Source organism: Caretta caretta, chromosome 3 (genome assembly GCF_965140235.1).
Source record: "Caretta caretta isolate rCarCar2 chromosome 3, rCarCar1.hap1, whole genome shotgun sequence".
NCBI classification, from domain to species: Eukaryota; Metazoa; Chordata; order Testudines; family Cheloniidae; genus Caretta; species Caretta caretta.
This window is the reverse complement of record NC_134208.1, coordinates 206,234,636-206,253,613: the sequence shown is the minus strand read 5'-3', so window position 1 is coordinate 206,253,613 and position 18,978 is coordinate 206,234,636. Positions and strand designations below refer to the sequence as shown.

Here is an 18,978-nt window from a genome sequence, read left to right as displayed (position 1 = left end):
AGAAACAAGGTGGCAGACTGCTGCTGCATTGTGCTTCAGGCATAGCTGGAACCAGCCAGCTAGAGAGGAGGAAGTAGGCAATTAGAAGTAGAACAAAGGAAGAGGTTTCTGCCATTGCTGCTGAGCTGCCAGAATTGTTTAAACAGAGCGGTGATGAGTAGGGTTGCCAACCCTCCAGGATTGGTCTGGAGTCTCTGGGATTAAAGATGAATCTGTAATTAAAGATTATGTCATGTGATGAAATCTCCAGGAATACATCCAACCAACACTGGCAACCCTAGTGATGGGGAAACAAGCAGCCATCTTGGCTGAACCATGTGCAAGCAGGCAGGGTGACAGATTTATCCTGTACTGAGGGCTTCACCCAGCAGAGGGTGCCCAACTGCAGCCAAAGGAAGAATTCTGCATTCTGCAGTGTAGGCACTCAGCAAGCAGAAGTTGATCAAGCACAGATAGCACTCTCGTCAACCCAAAGAAACTTCCAATGAAGTGTTTTATCTCAGTTTGATGTATTGGTTACCCATTACTAGCACAGACTTCAACAAAGAAAGTGCTAAGGTTGATGCTTTCTCTTGTGAAGGGAATGGTAATAAAAGGTACAGTGTTAGGACATAAGAATCCCCAGTTTACACAGTTCGTGTCAGGTCAATGTGAATTATCTGTGAATCATGGTTGCATCTTACGGGGAATGCGAGTGATCTTTCCAGAATCACTTCAACCTCTGGTTTTAGAAGATCATCACAAAGATCATTGTGGCATTGTTTGGATGAAGACAATAGCCTAGAGTCATGTCTGCTGGCCAAGGATCAACAAAGATGTTGAGAGGAAGATCAAGTGCTATGCTATGTGTTAGCAAATTCAGCATGATCCTGGCCCAGTTTATCTATATCCTTGGTCTTGGCCTCCTTGGACACTCCTTGGACACGTATTCACATGGACTTTGCTGGACCATGAGAAGGTTACATGCTTTTGGTTGTAGTTGATGCCCATTTGAAATGGCCATACGTTTTCAGAATGACTTCTACTACAGCTACCAAGACCATTGGACACCTTTGTACCTTGTTTAATCGATTTGGTTTATTGTTACAGTTGGTGAGTGACAACTGACCTCAACTGTGTTCTGGAGAATTTCAGAGGTCCCTAGCTTCAAATGGAATGATCATATATGCTCTGTTCCATACCATCCTGCAACAAATGGACTACCAGAACATTTTGTACAGACACTTAACCATGCCTTAAGAGCTAACAAATGTATTTTGAGTCATCAGCAGAAATTAGACAAATTTCTTGCTTGTCTACAGAAATGCCCCACATGCCACTATCCAGGAGTCACCTGCAACTCTTTTCTTGAAGCGATCTTTGCATACCTGTTGGGACCTGCTACATCCTGATGGTGCCTCTGGTGCAGCCAAATCCCAAGCTGTGCATATTGATCAATGATGTGAGACTTGTCAGAATTCTTTTGAAGCAGGAGACTTAGTGTGGACTTGCAAATATGGTTGTGGAATTAAATGGGTACCTGGAGATCTTGTAAAATTCATGGGATCTGTTTTGTCTGTGGTGAAACTATCCAGTGGTACTCTATGGATTGACATATGGATCAATTGCAGTCTCAGCAAGTACCAAAATCCAAGGATGTTCCAGTAGGATTTTCAGTTCCTCTGATTGAATCATCTCCAGTTAAAACTACTAATTTTGATGGCTTGGTGAAAGAAACTTTGGTATCTGGTCTAGTTGATTCCTTACCAGGTCCAACTGATTCCTTATCATCAGCTGTTCCTGTTGTTCAGCACACTGCCCCACCACCATCACCATGTTATCACAAAAGAGTGTAAACATCGGTGGTGCATCTGAATTTATAAATTGTTTAGTTAGTGATTTGCTATTCCAGGGCAGAATAATCCCATGCAATTTAAGAGTCTGAGGTAGGCCACCTGTAACCTCTAACTGGGTTATAGAGTGTTTTTTGTTAGTCATGTAAATGATAATGTATATATGTTTGTGAAGTTCTTTAAAGTAGGGTGGAGGAATGTGATGTCCTGTCCCTTTAAACATTTGGGTGCTCTGCCTCACTTGCCCATTGGTTTCAGTTTTGCTGCCAGAACAATAAATCTACCACCACAGCAGACAGCTGTTTTTCTATCTGCTCCCTCTGTGACTATCTCCTTCTCTGCCGGTCCAATTATAACATATATCAGACACACTACATGTGCAAATAGATCAGAGGACACATTTTACTTGCAGTTACCCCATTTGCATACACTACTGTGATTTTTTAAGGGGCCCAAAGGCCTGCACGCATTGGCTGAAATCATACCTGCACACAGGGCCAACTCCACAGGCTCTGTGAACCAGTCAACTCAGCCTTGAGCACTAGTGCTGGCTCTCTGTGTAGGGATGAATTTCACACAATGTGGTTGATCCATTGCAAAGGATTTTGAAAGTTTGGCCCCCAAAATGTCAGCTACCCAGTTTGTTTCAGATTAACTATATTTTGGAAATCTCACAAGTCTAAGCGTTTTTTTACAAAATTTCTGTTACCGCCAGGATTTGGCTCGATGTGAAATAACAAGAGAATAGAATTTCTTGGTATATTCTGAACCTTCTGTTTTGGGACTAAACCAGGAAGTGCAGAGACACACTAAAATGTAACCTTCTGTGTGTTACTAGGAATCATTTACCAGCAGATTTCAGCATCAAATCTGATTCCTTTGGGGCAAGATTAGAGAAAAAGTTATTTTATTGAACTTGTTGGCTCAGTCCCTAATAAGAACAAGGATAAATCACAGATAGAAAGAAACTGAGTTGTTTCATAAGAGTTTGTTGCTGACAATTAGATCATGAATATGAAATTCTCAGAAAATTCAATCAGTCAAAGGCAGTGGTGAGCTGGAGCCGGTTTGCACCGGTTCGCTAGAACCGGTTGTTAAATTTAGAAGGCCTTTTAGAACCGGTTGTTCTGCGAGGGACAACCGGTTCTAAAAGGGCTTCTAAATTTAACTTGGCAAAAGTGACACCTTAGGTGCCGACTCCACGGGTGCTCCAGACCTGGAGCCCTCACGGGGAAAATTTGGTGGGTGCAGAGCACCAACCGGCAGCTCCCCACCCCACCTCACCTCTGCTGTGCCTCTGCCTCCTCCCCTGAATGCGCCGCCCCACTCTGCTTCTCCGCCCCCGCCCCCCCCGGCTTCCCGCGAATCAGCTGTTCATGCAGGAAGCCGGGGCAGGCTGAGAAGCAAGCCGCAGCTTCCCGCTCAGGCCCAGGGAGGCAGATCAGAGGTGAGCTCGGGTGGGGGTGGGGGCGCGAGGAAGGCCGTCCGCGCCACATCAGGTAAGCCGGGGCGGGGCGGGGGGCACAGGGGAACCGCTCCCCACCCCAGCTCACCTCCACCACCCTCGGCCTGAGCAGGAAGCCGCGGCCTGCTTCTCAGCCCTCCCTGGCTTCCCGCCGAACAGCTGATTCGCGGGAAGCCGGGGGGGGGGATGCCGCGGAGAAGCAGAGCAGGGTGGTGGGTTCAGGGGAGGAGGCGGAGCGGAGGTGAAGTGGGGCTGGGTGCGGGGTGGGGAGCTGCCAGTGGGTGCTCTGCACCCACCAATTTTTCCCCGTGGGTGCTCCAGCCCCAGAGCACCCAGGGAGTCGGCGCCTAAGGCGCCACTTTTGATGTGATCAGTAGGGGGAGTGGCTGCTCCCCCTGCTCCCCCCCAGCTACGCTCCCCCACTCCTAGGAGCCAGAGGGACCTGCCGGATGCTTCCTGGGAGCTGCCCCAGGTAAGCACCGCCGGGACTCCCCACCTTGCCCACCGGCAGGTGCCTCTGGCTCTTAGGGGTGGGGTGGGCACCCACTACGGTGGCCCACGAGACCCTCCTGCCTGGTTCTGGGGGCAGTCAGGGGACAGGGGTTGATGGGGCAGGGGCGTCAAGGAATGTGGGGGGGTTGGATGGGGCAGGAGTCCCGGGGGGCAGGGGTGGGCAACGACCCCCTCGTGGGGTGAGGAGGGAACCCGTTGTTAAGATTTTGGCAGCTCATCACTGGTCAAAGGTGTAAACTGCAAGGTTGGGAGAGGCAAATCTGAAAGATTTCAAATACTGTAGGCTAAAAACTTGTATGTGTTGTTACAAGCTAAGTATAAGTGGTCTAATTAGCTGCACGACATGTTCTCATCAAACAGTGTTAAGCTAGACACACCTTTATCATCAAGAAGTGAGTCTAAGGATAGAGATGAAGAATTAACAGCAAACAAATGGAACAGAGAACTAGTTTGATGGTAGTAAAAGTGTGAGGACATAGAGTCTTCCTTCACTAGCATGGTTAACTATAAATAAAATAACATTACTCCTGCTGCAGGTACCCATCAGCTCAGGTGTACAGCATAAAATTTACTACAGTTCAACAATTTGTTACTTAATATTTACTTATTCAAAAAATACCAACAATAATAATATAATTCATGCCATACTATGGCATTTTGTACTACAGAAGAAAGTACTGAAGAAAACATAGAAGTGTAACAGACTGAAGAATTTGTTTTTGACACACCTTGAATTTTACATCCCTTGTACATAGGGATGAGTCTATCCAGATCTTCTGGTGGTTCAGAAACTGGCTCAAGAGTTGGATCAAAGAGATTCAGCATAGCTGCAGCAAGCTGGAAACCGATCTCTTTCGAACTGAAATTGCTGTGTGTCCATTCATTTGCATAATATATATTGGAGAACTTGGTTAAAGAACCTGCTGCTCTGATACTAACGTCATTAGTATGGAAGTTGGCATCAATAACAAGTCTTCCATCATAAACAAGGCACGCGTCATTAATCGCCTTGAAGGTTTCATAATCCACTCCCTTGTTGGAAAAGTTAAAGAATGCCTAAAAAGATGTAATAAGTGTAGGTCATACTACATTAGTCATTGTCTAATACAATAAATGAGGTTGTGTGACTCATTATTTCATGTGATTTATTTATTTTACAAACTACAGCACAAAATACAACATGACTTTCTATACCCTGATGTGGCCTATTGACCAAATTTTGAGATTAATTAAAAGTAAAAGGGACCCAAAGAGCTGAGATTTATTGAGCTAAGAGTATTCATAATTTCTTAGTTTCTGGTTAAAGAGATGTACTGTATTTTAATAGCTATATATTATTTAGTACTTTAAATATCCTGAACTTAAGTACATATTTTATCTTTGTCATTACAAGTATATGATAAAGAACACAAGGCTTTACAAAACTCTCCCCCACACAACATACAAGCCAAATTTAAAAACAGTGTACTTGAAAATAACACAATTTCATGTCTTTGAAAAGGTATTTGTTCACTACACATATTTTTGTACGCTAAAGCTATAATATTTATGAGAAACCAAAACTATCATGTTTGTCAGATTAGTTTGTATACTCTGTAGATATGATGATATTCTATTTTTCAACTAACAAATGTTTGGGTTAATTTCAAACATTTATTAGTACATGAAGATGAATGATAAAATATAAACTAGTTAAGTAAAAGATTTTTCCATCAGAATTATGAGGTGCTGGCTTTCTATTTAAGTTTTCTTGATTATATGTCATGTTCTTTCTTCAACAAGGTTTGCATCTCTTTCTAACTTAACATTTTTTTTACTATTATTTACAGCACAAAAACAAAAACAATGAAAAAAACAGTTACCTACCTTTCATAACTGTTGTTTTTTGAGATGTGTCACTCATGTCCATTCCATTCTAGGTGGGTGCACTGTCACGTGCACAGTCATTGGAGATTTTTGCCTTAGCAGTATCCGTAGGTTTGGCTGTGGCACCCTCTGGAGTGCCGCACTCATGTGTCGATATATTAGGCACCACCAGCCCTATGCCCTTTCAGGTCCTTCTTGCCAGAAACTCTGACAGAGGGGCAGGAGGGCAGATAATGGAATGGACATGAGCAACACATCTTGAAGAACAACAGTCACAAAAGGTAGATAACTGTTTTTTCTTCGAGTGCTTGCTCATGTCGATTCCATTCTAGGTGACTCACAAACAGTATCCCTAGAGGCAGGCTCAGAGTTCATGGCCGTGCGGCTTGCAACACTGCTCTACCAAAGCCAGCATCGTCTTGGGCCTGCTGGGTAAGTGCGTATTGAGCCGTAAATGTCTGAAAGCTTTGTTGTGTAGACATAGCCTAACTTACTAACTACACTACTTAACAGGTACTTACTAACAACTACTGTGAACAAACTGTTTACAAGACGCTAAGAGCTGGAAGAAAGGAGAGAACCGCTAACCACTTGCTAGGCAAGGGAAAGGCCTCCAACCAACTGCCACAGGTGGTAAGAAGGTACGGAGAGGGCGTAGGGCCAGCAGCGCCTAATATACCAACGCATGAGCGCAGCACTCCCGAGGGAGCCACAGCTGACCCTACGGATACCATTAAGGCAAACATCTCTGACAACTGTGTACATGGGCGCGTACACATCTAGAATGGAATCGACGTGAGCAAGCACTTGAAGAAGAATAAAAAGTTAGTAAATTCAGAACTGATAAAAGGAAATGTTATAACACAATGTCTACTTAGACTGTTTTCAGAGTGGTAGTCATGTTAGTCTGTATCAGCAAAAAAAAAAAAAAATGAGGAGTACTTGTGGCACCTTAGAGACTAACAAATTTATTTGGGCATAAGCTTTCATGGGCTAAAATCAGATGCATCTAATGAAGTGGGTTTTAGCCCACAAAAGCTTATGCCCAAATAAATTTGTTAGTCTCTAAGGTTCCACAAGTACTCCTCGTTTTTTTTCTTTTACTTAGACTGTGGAACTCATAGCCACTGGAAGCTATTGAGGCCAAGAATTTAGCAAGATTGATAGAGATATTAGATATTTATATGCATAGCAAGAATATCCAGATTATAATTAATTATGATGAAAATTTTGGAAGGGTTATTAAACCTCATGCTTCAAAGCTTAAGAAAATCTCTAATAATTAGGGATCAGGATGAGACCTACGAGGGGTGTCAGATTATCCCACATCTGCCAACTGTGGGGTTCTTGCTCCTTCCTTTGAAGCATCTGGTGGAATATAACACTCCTGGCGTCAAGCTGCAGGATTTTTCTAGTCAGCAGTCCCATTGGGGCCAATTGCCCCCAGGGCCCTGCGGAGGATTTTAAGGGTATAAAAGGGATGTGTGTGGCCCCATCTGCCCTTCAGTTCCTTCCCTAATTTTGAAATTCTTTATCTGAGACTGTGAAGAAAGGGGAGGCTGGGCAGGTAGTATGACTATTCAGAGAATACTCTCAAGGAACAAGTTACTGGTAAGCAACCTCTCTTCTTCAAGTGCCCTCTACATATGCCCCACTTTTGGGGAAATTAGTAAGCAGTTCAGCTCCCTAGGAGACATTCTAAGCAAATGAGGACTTTAAACCTGCCCAAACTAGCATCAGCTGTAGATGGCAGTCCAAGAGCGTATTGGAAGTGGCCACTGTTTCACACTCCCACATCAGACTGCAGTGAGGGACATTTCCCTCCCTGCAAAATATGTACATTTACAGCTTCAAGCAAGAACTTAACAAATTCTACAAAAAATAGGAGAGCTGCAATGGATGCTGTCTTCAAATTAGTTGAATACTTTTGATATAACTGGGTGAATGAACTCTTGGCATATTTTAATAGGGATGTAAAAGAGACTTTGGGAAATGCAAACAGATTAGAGGCCTATTCGCGGTAGAAATGGAGATGACTTTAGACTGACAATGGGAATTTGAGGGTACCAACTGTCACAATCACATTTCACATATAGACTACAGTTTCCAGAGGACTGGTCATGTGGTTTGTGCCTCAGTAAGTCTGGTCAGTAGCTATGACTATGAGTAAAAGTCTTTTCCTCAAGTGCATGGTGCGAACAATACTCTGACAACTAGCAGAGCAAGAGCTTCGACACACAAGGCTTCATCCCAAATCAAATGAGACACTGGCACAAGAGGACATATCCCCTGGGCAGGTAAATGTATTCATCCACCTTGGGGTACTCACAACACAAGAATCCTGCTACAAAGAAATCCAGAGTCATTTGGAGCAGCCATGAAGGTAAGGCAGCTACCTCAATTAACCCCTGTGGTACATGGACCAATCCTTCCAAAACCTAGGATATTGCCAAGTGAGTGAGGACCTGTTGACCCAAGCATATGAGCGTAAAAGCTGAAATCACAACCCATGCAGTCTGGATGAACTCATATCACAGTTCTGAATGTTTGAAGTGCAATAGATTGTTTGGTCAAAAATTACTTTTTTGACCAAAAGAAAAAAGAAAAACCACACTAGACATCTGAAAAATGCTCTCATCAATCATGTCAGCAATCTAGATCTCAGGGTGTTCACCCAAGATGATTCAGGATCAGTGGAAATTTGGATCAGGCCTTGAATGCAAACATATTACAAGTAGACTTGGAAGGATTAGATTTTTTTTTATCAGTAAATGCTGATTAATGTCCATTTCACCAGACACACACAAACAGAGAAAAAAATTTCCATCAATAATAAAAATTTACTGATAGTCAAAGAAAGAACATTTTTGCTAGAGAGCTTATTAGAGTTTAAATCTAAAAACTTTACATTGATGTTGATGGTTTGTGTATTAATGATTAAAAAGCTTTATCTTTTTGAATCTTAGTCTCTGCTGTCATTAAATAATTATTGTCTGACTCCAAACACCATTGTCTGACCTCCCATAATTTTCCACAACTGTGAAATTTAAAAGTGATAAAAATCAGCAAAAAATTCTTAACCCATAATTTTGCACAACCATGAAAATTTAAATTGATAAAAATAGTAAAAAATGCTTAAAAATAAGCTTTGACATTATCCATCAAAATTATTTAAACAAATCAAATGCTGCCAAGTCTAATAATAAGTGAGGAAAAGAAACAAATTAAAAAAGGCATGGAAGGGGCTGGGTGAAACAAGGATTGATCAATAATGAGAGCAGTTACACAATTAAGATATGAACATGCCTTGATTGTCCCACAGAGTTTTTAACGTAGGTGACATGGCAGAAGCGAGACTTTTGGAAGAATGTTATTGAGGAGAGACTTGTGACTTGGCATTAAGATTTGGAGAAAGCATTCCATCCACATGGGGCGGCATGGAAGAGAACATAGAGGCTGCAATGGGAGAGGGAAACGAAGGGCGCATGGAGTTTGGCACCCTGGCATAGCAGAGGCACTGCAGAAGGAGATAAGCGTTCCTATGATGTATGTATGCTTCTTCATACATTAAAACATTTAATCAATACAGTATTATTAAAGGAATACTAACAATGGTAGGTCTAAAATTAGACTTACCAGCTGTATAATATCCGTCAAGAGGGGGCAAGAAAATTGTACGTTTTGGTATGCTGCCTGCTACCATGCATGACACTCTATGAGCCACTTTGTCCCCTGGCTGGGAAGGCAGGCGGTTGCAATGAGACAGTTCTCTGGAACAGGCTCTGATTCTCAGTGTCTGGGCTTCTCTCACCCAGATGACTGAGTGCAGAGCAGAGCAGAGCCTCGCCAAACAGGGATGGGGTGGGGCCAGGAGGAGAGGAGATACAGTCCCTGACATCAGCAGCAACTAAAGCAGTACTCTTTCTCCCATCTTTGGGGTGAGAAAAGCATGGAGTTGGGAAGTGACTATGGCAGACTCATCGCAGGGGGAGAGCTGGGAAAGGCAATGAAGTTGGAGGGGCAAACAGAAAGGGAGAGACAAAAAAGTAGGTGAGAGGGGCGAATGATGGAACAATAGGGGCACTTTGAGGAGACGAAGGGGGAAAGAATGAGGGAGTGTGGGGGAGATGGAGGGGAAATGAGGGAGTTGGTGGCAGAGCAGACTAATGGTTCTGTGTGGGAGGGAGGGAGAAGGATAGGTTGAAGGGAGGGAGGGAGAAAGGAAGGGAGGGATGGGGTAAGGGAAGGAAGAATGAAGTGTTTATAGGGAGGAGGAGGAGGAGGAGAAACTGGAAAGTTGCTAAGGGGAGGGAGGAAGGGCGAGACGAGAGGAAATGTTTGGGGAGAAGAAAGGGTTTATAGATTCCAGGAGTAGAGAATTGGGAGGGAACTTTATTGCTGGGAGTCTCATGAGAGGAATTCCCCTCCAACTTGGTGGGCAAACTTACTACACAAATGGGGAATGCATGCAAAGCAAAGACATGTCAAGATGGTCATGTGGGTGCCTGTAAGTGCATATCCTGAAACTTAGATTCATACAAACAGTTCTTAGTCAGACAACTAAGCCAACTGATGAGTAAGTGTTAAAGGATTGGCCCAAATAGTGCAGTGCCGATATTGTATTTTAATTGCAATCCTGAATTTGGAGGGCTGATACATATTTCCTTCTGGTAAAGAAAATCTATTTAAAATAGTTAGAATAAGTGTAGGTTAAATTTCATGCATATCAGTATTAACATTGTGATCTTACAATTTGACTTGAATTCAGTTCCCTAAACAAATTTAGATCACTATAGGTAGGAGTACTGTAAGTAAGTATTTTAAGAATGATTTTGAAAAAATAATTAAAACTACCTGTCATTCAACAGTGAATAGCAATTTGTATGTCCGTTGATTTAAACACTTCTTTAATCCAAATCTGTTTGGAAATCTAAAATGGTTTTATTTTTTTAAAAAAATCCCTCAGATTAATAAGTGAATGTTAAATCTTCCAGATACACTGAAACCTAGATAAACCAACCAGGATTAGCTTGGTCTGATTATCTTTGCAGGCTGAACAAAAGGAATACAAAGCATATACTTACTGTACATTGCAGTTTAAATGGTCTTGTATTAGTCGTGAAAGAAGCACATTTTATAGGATCTGGGTGGTCACCTTCATTCCACTGTGCCAGTATACTGTCATAATAGACACACACATCATTCTTTGACAATGCCTCTTTAACAGCTTTTTCGATTGCATTGTTGTTAAGGCAAGTTACATTTGAGCTAAGTGGTGGCTGCACGAGGTGTATGCGAGAACCATGAATTCCAAGAGATAGGAGGGTTTGTGCTGTGGAGTAAATGTCAATGGTATTCCCATAGACAATGACATTCCCTGAGGGAAAAGGGAAAAAAATTCTAAGACACACAACAACAACTCTATCAGTGTAACTCAGACGATGATAATACAGAATTGCTCTCTTTGACCTTATTGCTCTGATGCGATGAAGCAAACAATGCTACATAGCAACAGTAACTAAGATAATTTAGTGAAGAATTTGTGCAAAACATCCTACAAAGTAGGCAAATACTTACTGCAGAAGTATGACATGGATTATGACCCCAGAACTTGAAACTATGTTGCTGGAAAACCTCTAAAATAAAAATTTTGTTTCTTACCCTTCCTTCCCCCTCTGTCCCCTTCCCCCGTTTTGCTTAGTTAAAGCACGTATTAGAGACACAGGATAGAAATCACAACATATGTTTTTTCTCTACGAAATATAGAAATATCACCTTAACAGGAAAACACTTTTTTTTTTTAAGTTTTGAAAATTACATAGAAATGGATTTGGATTGTCCCCTCTTGCAGTAAGACAGCTGAAGCGGCACAGGAGACAGCAAACAGAGCTGTAAACAGGACTGAGGTGGGAAGGCGATGACAGATACAGAGGCAGCAGTAGTAGTAATCCAAGCAGTGGAAGACACAATGAAGATGACTGGATGTAGAAGCTGCGGCATGTACATGATTGTGGAGGGGGGACCTGAAAAGAGTTTTGTCTGCATGAAGTGCCGCCTGATAGAGCTGAAGGAAGAAAAGATCTGAGGACTGGAGATGCAGGTGGAGACTCTGCTTGAGTTTAGAAGGGGGCTCGAGCGGATGATGGAGCAAAGACATGAGGTGGCTGAAGAGAAAAGCTCTGACTTGCAGATGGAAGCAGAACCAAAGAACTCTGAGGGGATACTGCTGGGTGAGGAAAGTGGACAGTAGAAGCATGTGACTAAGAGAACCAGCCAGAGGAAAAGGTGAGCTAGTGAAAGAGAAACAGAGCTTAGGACCAGGTTTGCGGAGTTCAAAAATGAAGAAGGGGCACAGCAGGTGGTCACTGAAGGTGAGAGGGCAAGGAAGAAGAGAAGAGCAGATAGTCCTATAGGAAGAGGTTAAGAGTCAATGGAGATAACAACACCAAATATGAGCCCCAAGAGAATACGGGATGGGTTGCAGAGGACAATAGGAATCGAGAGGACTTGCAGGCAGAGGGAACAGGGGATAGACTGCAGAATCGCACCATCACCAGGAAAAGGCAGGTCTATGTGACTGAGAAGAATAGACAGGACTGTAACAAAAGCTGATCCAGAGAACAGAAGGGTGTGCTGTCTGCCGGGTGGATAGAGGATCCTAACAGGAGTGGGAAAGAATCCATTGATTATCCTTCATGTGGGAACAAATGATATGGCTAGATTCTCGCCGGAACGTATCAACCGAGACTATGCCAGACTGGGGAAGTCGCTTAAGGAAATCTAGGCTCAGGTGATCTTCCATGGGATTCTGCCTGTTCCTAGAGAAGGGCAACAAAGGTGTGACAAGATTATGATGCTCAACAGATGGCTCAGGCAGTGGTGCTATAAGGAGGGCTTTGGGATGTATGGTCACTGGGAAGCATTCATGGACAGAGGACTGTTCTCTCGGGATGGCCTTCACCTGAGTAAGGAGGGAAATAGACTTCTAGGATGGAGGATGGCACAACTGATCAAGAGAGCTTTAAACTAGAAATCTGGGGGAGATGGTTGGGAGATGTCCAGATAATCTCCATGGCGGATTTTAACATTGAGTGGGAAGAAAACAAAGTAAGAAAGGATACAGCTGTGGGTAAGAGAATGAACATAAGGAGGAAGGGTAGTGTACATACCAGTCTAATAGGTGATACTGGTGGTAGAATATCTGTGCCCAATTGGGTAAAGAATGTGAGCGGGCCAAACAGCAAAAATTAAGATGTTTGTATACTAATGCGAGGAGCCTAGGTAACAAAATGGAGGAACTAGAGCTACTGGTGCAGGAAATGAAACCAGATATTATAGGGATAACAGAAACATGGTGAAATAGCAGTCATGACGGGACAACAAGTATTGAAGGGTATGTGCTGTTTAGGAAAGACAGAAATAAAGGCAAAGGTGGTGGAGTAGCACCGTATATCAATGATGACGTAGACTGTAAAGAAATAAGAAGTGATGGAATGGATAAGACAGAGTCTGTCTGGGCAAAATTCACACTGAGGAAGAAAGCTACTAGAGCCTCCCCTGGGATAATGCTTGGGGAGTGCTATAGACCGCCGGGATCCAATCTGGATATGGATAGAGACCTCTTTAATGTTTTTAATGAAGTAAATACTAATGGGAATTGTGTGATCATAGGAGACTTTAACTTCCCAGATATAGACTGGAGGAGAAGTGCTCAGATTTTCCTGGATACGATAGCTGATGGATTCCTTCACCAAGTAGTTGCTGAACCAACAAGAGGGGATGCCATTTTAGATTTGGTTTTGGTGAGCAGTGAGGACCTCATAAAAGAAATGGTTGTAGGGGTCAACCTTGGTTTGAGCGATCGTGAGTTAATTCAGTTCAAACTGAATGGAAGGATAAAGAAAAATAGATTTGTGACTAGGGTTTTTGATTTCAAAAGAGCTAACTTAAAAAAATTAAGGAAATTAGTTATGGAAGTGGATTGGACTGAAGAACTTGTGGATGTAAAGGCAGAGGAGGCCTGGAATTACTTCAAGTCAAAGTTATAGAAACAATCAGAAGCCTGCATCCCAAGAAAGGGGAAAAAATTCATAGGCAGGAGTTGTAGACCAAAATGGACAAGCAAGCATCTCAAAGAGGTGATTAAGAAAAAGGAGAAAGCCTACAAGGAGTGGAAGATGGGAGGGATTAGCAAGGAAAGCTACCTTATTGAGGTCAGAACATGTAGGGAAAAAGTGAGAAAGGCCAAAAGCCATGTAGAGTTGTACCTTGCAAAGGGAATTAAAACCAATAGTAAAAGGTTTTATAGCCATATAAATAAAAAGAAAACAAAGAAAGAAGAAGGGGGACTGCTAAACATTGAGGATGGAGTGGAGGTTAAGGATAATCTAGGCATGGCCCAGTATCGAAACAAATCCTTTGCCTCAGTCTTTAATGAGGCTAATGAGGAGCTTAGGGCTAATGGTAGGACAGCAAACGGGAAGGAGGATATGGAAGTAGATATAACCACATCCTAGGTAGAAGCCAAACTCCAACAGTTTAATGGGACTAAATCTGGAGGCCTAGATAATCTTCATCCAAGAATATTAAAGAAACTGGCACATGAAATTGCAATCCCATTAACAAAAATTTTTAATGAATCTGTAAACTCAGGGGTTGTACCGTATGACTGGAGAATTGCTAACATAGTTCCTATTTTAAGAAAGGAAAAAAAAGTGATCTGGGTAACTACAGGCCTGTTAGTTGACATCTGTAGTTAGCAAGGTCTTGGAAAATTTTTTGAAGGAGACAGTAGTTAAGGACATTGATGTCAATAGTAATTGGGACAAAATACAACATGGTTTTACAGAAGGTAGATCGTGTCAAACCAACCTGATCTCCTTCTTTGAGAAGGTAACAGATTTTTTAGACAAAGAAAATGCAGTGGATCTAATTTACCTCAATTTCAGTAGGCATTTGATACGGTTCCACATGGGGAATTATTAGCTAAATTGGAAAAGATGGGGATCAATATGAAAATTGAAAGGTGGATAAGGAACTGGTTAAAGGGGAAACTACAACAGGTCACACTGAAAGGTAAACTGTCCGGCTGGAAGGAGGTTACTAGTGGAGTTCCTCAGGGATCGGTTTTGGGACCAATCTTATTTCATCTTTTTATTACTGACCTTGGCACAAAAAGCAGGAATATCCTAATAAAGTTTGCAGATGACACAAAGCTCGGAGGTATTGCCAATACAGAGAAGGACCAGGATATCATACAGGAAGATCTGGATGACCTTGTAAACTGGAGTAATAGTAATAGGATAAAATTTAATAGTGAAAAGTGCAACGTCATACATTTAGGGATTAATAACAAGAATTTTAGTTATAAACTGGGGACGCATCACTTGGAAGTAACAGAGGAGGAGAAGGACCTCGGAGTGTTGGTTGATCCCAGGATGACTATGAGCCGCCAAAGTGATATGGCCGTGAAAAAAACTAATGCGGTCTTGGGATGCATCAGGTGAGGTATTTCCAGTAGAGATAAGGAGGCGTTAGTACCGTTATACAAGGCATTGGTGAGACCTCATCTGGAATACTGTGTGCAGTTCTGGTCTCCCATGTTTAGGAAAGATGAATTCAAACTGGAACAAGTACAGAGAAGGGCTACCAGGATGATCCGAGGAATGGAAAACCTGTCTTATGAAAGGAGACTCAAAGAGCTTGGCTTGTTTAGCCTAACCAAAAGAAAGCTGAAGGGAGATAGGTTTGCTCTCTATAAATATATCAGAGGGATAAATACTACGGAGGGAGAAGAATTATTTAAGCTCAGTACCAATGTGGACACAAGAACAAATGGATATAAACTGGCCATCAGGAAGTTTAGATTTGAAATTAGACAAAGATTTCTAACCATCAGAGGAGTGAAGTTCTGGAACAGCCTTCAAGGGAAACAGTGAGGGCAAAAGACATATATGGCTTCAAGACTAAGCTTGATAAGTTTATGGAAGGGATGATATGATGGGACAGCCTAATTTTGGTAATTAATTGATCTTCAACTATTAGTGGTAGATATGCCCAATGACCTGTGATGGTATGTTTGATGGGGTGGGATCTGAGTTACTACAGAGAATTCTTTCCTGGGTATCTGGCTGGTGAACCTTGCCCACATGCTCAGGGTTTAGCTGATTGCCATATTTGGGGTCGGGAAGGAATTTTCCTCCAGGACAGATTGGCAGAGGCCCTGGGGGGGTTTCGCCTTCCTCTGCAACATGGGGTACGCGTCACTTGCTGGAGGATTCTCTGCACCTTGAAGTCTTTAAACCACAATTTGAGGACTTCAATAGCTCAGACATAGGTTAGAGGTTTGTTACAGGAGTGGGTGGGTGAGATTCTGTGGCCTACGTTGTGCAGGAGATCAGACTAGATGATCATAATGGTCCCTTCTGACCTTAAAGTCTAGGATTCTATGATTCTAAGAGCCGCAGGAGTGGACTTCAGGGGAAAAAATCATCATACGTAATCCTTCACAGAGATTTCCCCTCATTGTCCCATCAGTGGGAGAAGGGTGGAGGCCTCTCCCCTTGTGGGAAAGGATGTATGACCCACCTCCAAATCTGGCAGATCTCTGGTGAGCTGCAAGAGGTCTGGGCAATCATTGGGAGGTCCTGAGCCTCTGTACCAGCTCTGGCTCCTGGTGCCTATCCCTTTGCCAGCTCTCTGACAGCACAGCTCCATTTGAACCATGCTAACAGAGGGAACCAATGGGTTGCAGGGGACCTCAGAAGCTCCAGAACAGCAATTTGAAGAGAAGGTACTATAGCTTGAGGATGTAATTTTTCAGGTACGGTTCATAGAACTGGAATGAGTAGGATGTGCACACTGCAGCCTTCCACAGCATGTCCAGTCTCCATCTCTTCCCTCAGAGTGAGGATTCCGGACACCATAGTGGGGGTTCTGCCTGATATGGGAAGAGGGGGAATGGTGTGGCAGAGGAGTCTTGAGTCCTCCCTGCACACACAGAACTGGCCCATGGTTTGGTGTTCAACAAAAATCTGTCGGGAAAACATGTGCTTCAAAGGATATCAGAGGGTTGAAACAGTGCAGCCACTCCAACAAGGCAGTGGTTTTCAACCTTTTTCATTCTCAGCCCCCTAAAATATTTCAAATGGAGGTGCGGACCCCTTCAGAAATCTTGGACATAGTCTACAGGCCCCCCAGAAGTCTGTGGACCACAGGTTGAAAACCACTGTTATATGGTAATGACAACTTTTTGTGGACCCCTTACACATAGTCTGCGGACCTCCAGAGGTCCGTATACCACAGGTTGAAAACCACTGCAATAAGGGATGATATTTGAAATATACAGAGAGGATGGAATTGGCTATATTGGAGTTGCATAGCTGTGAGAATAGAGTTTGGCCCCATAACTTTATTTTCTATACACAGTTGGCTTGACATTGCTTTCTGGTAGGATTTATTTTTCTGCATTTCAGTGCATTGACCAGTGCTCTGGTTTTGCACTGAGCACTGTGCTCATGAGAAGAGGTGAGTGAATGACTGGAACAGACAAACTCTCTCCTGTACAGTTAACTGATACATTCATATTGACATTTAGGTATCACTGCAAGCAAGAAAATCCCTACAACCTAAATCTTATTATTCCATAAACTAAACTGTTTTTACTGGAAGCATGTGATGCTGACACTTCCACAGTGCTGTAGTGGAGGCTAAGAAGGTGTTATTATACAAAGCCCTAGCTCTGAAGAATGCTAATGTCAAAATGGCTAACGAATAATGGATTTTAATGTTATCTTACATTGTTTACATTAGTTTCTTGTCGATGCCAAATAAACATATTTCTTCATAGTTTTATGAGAATGCAAAAGTATTTCACCATCAATATAGATTCTCATGAGTGGTGGGAAACATTTTTTGCTGATCACATGAATGACGACTGGAAAGGAACAAGTTTATTTGCCATTCTGGGATTATGACAATAACTGGCAATAGACTGTTACCTTTCTAAGTTTAACATAGAACCTTAATTTGCCCACTACAGATAATGGGAAATTTTACTCCTGGTGTACATTGTAAAATACTCTTGTTGAGCCATGATAGCACTTTTATTTTCTCATCTTTTTTGCCATAACACCTAGTCGTGGACCTGACACAGCAATATTGTGCTAGTATACAAGACCCGGAATGGGAAATTAAGAAGTGAGACTGAACCATCTTTTTCACTGTCCAAGCTAAGTGCCATGGAAAACGAAAATAAAGAACAATGATGAAATGTGAGTTTTGATATTTTCGTTTCTAATAAATCTGAAGCATTATTAGTAATGCAGGTAAAGAATGTGGCTTTGCTGACGCTGACAGTGTCTCACATTTCATTTAGAAATTTTTTAATTTGTGGGGTGGTGAAAAAAGCTGCAGAGAATGCAGTGACTATAAAACAAGAGTGAGCAATACTCACTGACAACCAATCCAGCAAAATATTCATTCTCGCTATAAGGCATACAAGTCTGAGAAACCCACAGATCCTAGGAATTTGGTAGGCCAACATTTTCAGTGGAAAGGTCAGCTGCTGTAATATATGTTGGCATTTCTATATATGCAAGATCAGAATTAAGCACTGAGTTACTCAAGGAAAATTAAAAAGCTGTTTTATATAGTAACATTAAATGCAATACATTTGATTAAGGAAAATATTGTTCCTTTACTGACCTCTGTTAAATCAACAATTTATGGTTTCTGCTTATTACAATATTAGTGAATTTAGATTACAGTGCTTGTACTGTAGGAACTACAGATATTCATTATAGACTAAAATTATGTCCATCAGACAGACAGTAATTCCTCAAGATGTTTTTATTATTTAACTGCATGAAAATGCATCTGTGAGTAAACATAATAATATTCAGCGGAAAAACAGGAATCATAAATAAAGACCATCACAGTACTTTATCATTTAATATTACATGACCATGTTCCACAACAGAGCATTCTCATCATTTCCTATAAGTGGAAACACAAGATTTCTATGACCCCAGCATGACCTAAATCCTTTCAGCTTGGAAAAATAAAGACCCAACCACATTAGACAGAACAACAGAAGCTCTGCTCGGTAATTCGTGCACTGGAATTTTAATGCTACAGCATTTCTACAAACATGCTTTTAATAAGGCAGTAAACTGTCTTTACCTAAAGAGGAAAATAATTGATCCATTTTGGGTCATTAGAGAAGTTTTGTTCTTTACTTTACAACCATCCCACCTTTTTATTTTCATGGAAAATGGAGAGGTAATAGCAGATAAATTTCAA

At 42.1% G+C, this 18,978-nt stretch overlaps 1 protein-coding gene across 4 annotated transcripts in view; it reads right to left on the bottom strand.

Moving 5' to 3' along the window:
- The window catches only part of CFAP61 (cilia and flagella associated protein 61), a 209,177-nt gene that overhangs the window by 44,528 nt on the left and 145,671 nt on the right, over positions 1-18,978 (bottom strand). For 3 of the 4 annotated variants that reach the window (XM_048842440.2, XM_075127267.1, XM_048842439.2), the window contains exons 22-23: positions 10,761-11,053; positions 4,539-4,866 (exon numbers count right to left, since the gene is read on the bottom strand). The exons of the other annotated variant lie outside the window; for it this stretch is intronic. In XM_048842440.2, coding sequence (XP_048698397.1) covers positions 4,539-4,866; positions 10,761-11,053 — 621 coding nt within the window. The remainder of the gene's footprint in view (positions 1-4,538; positions 4,867-10,760; positions 11,054-18,978) is intronic. 4 annotated transcript variants of the gene reach the window in all.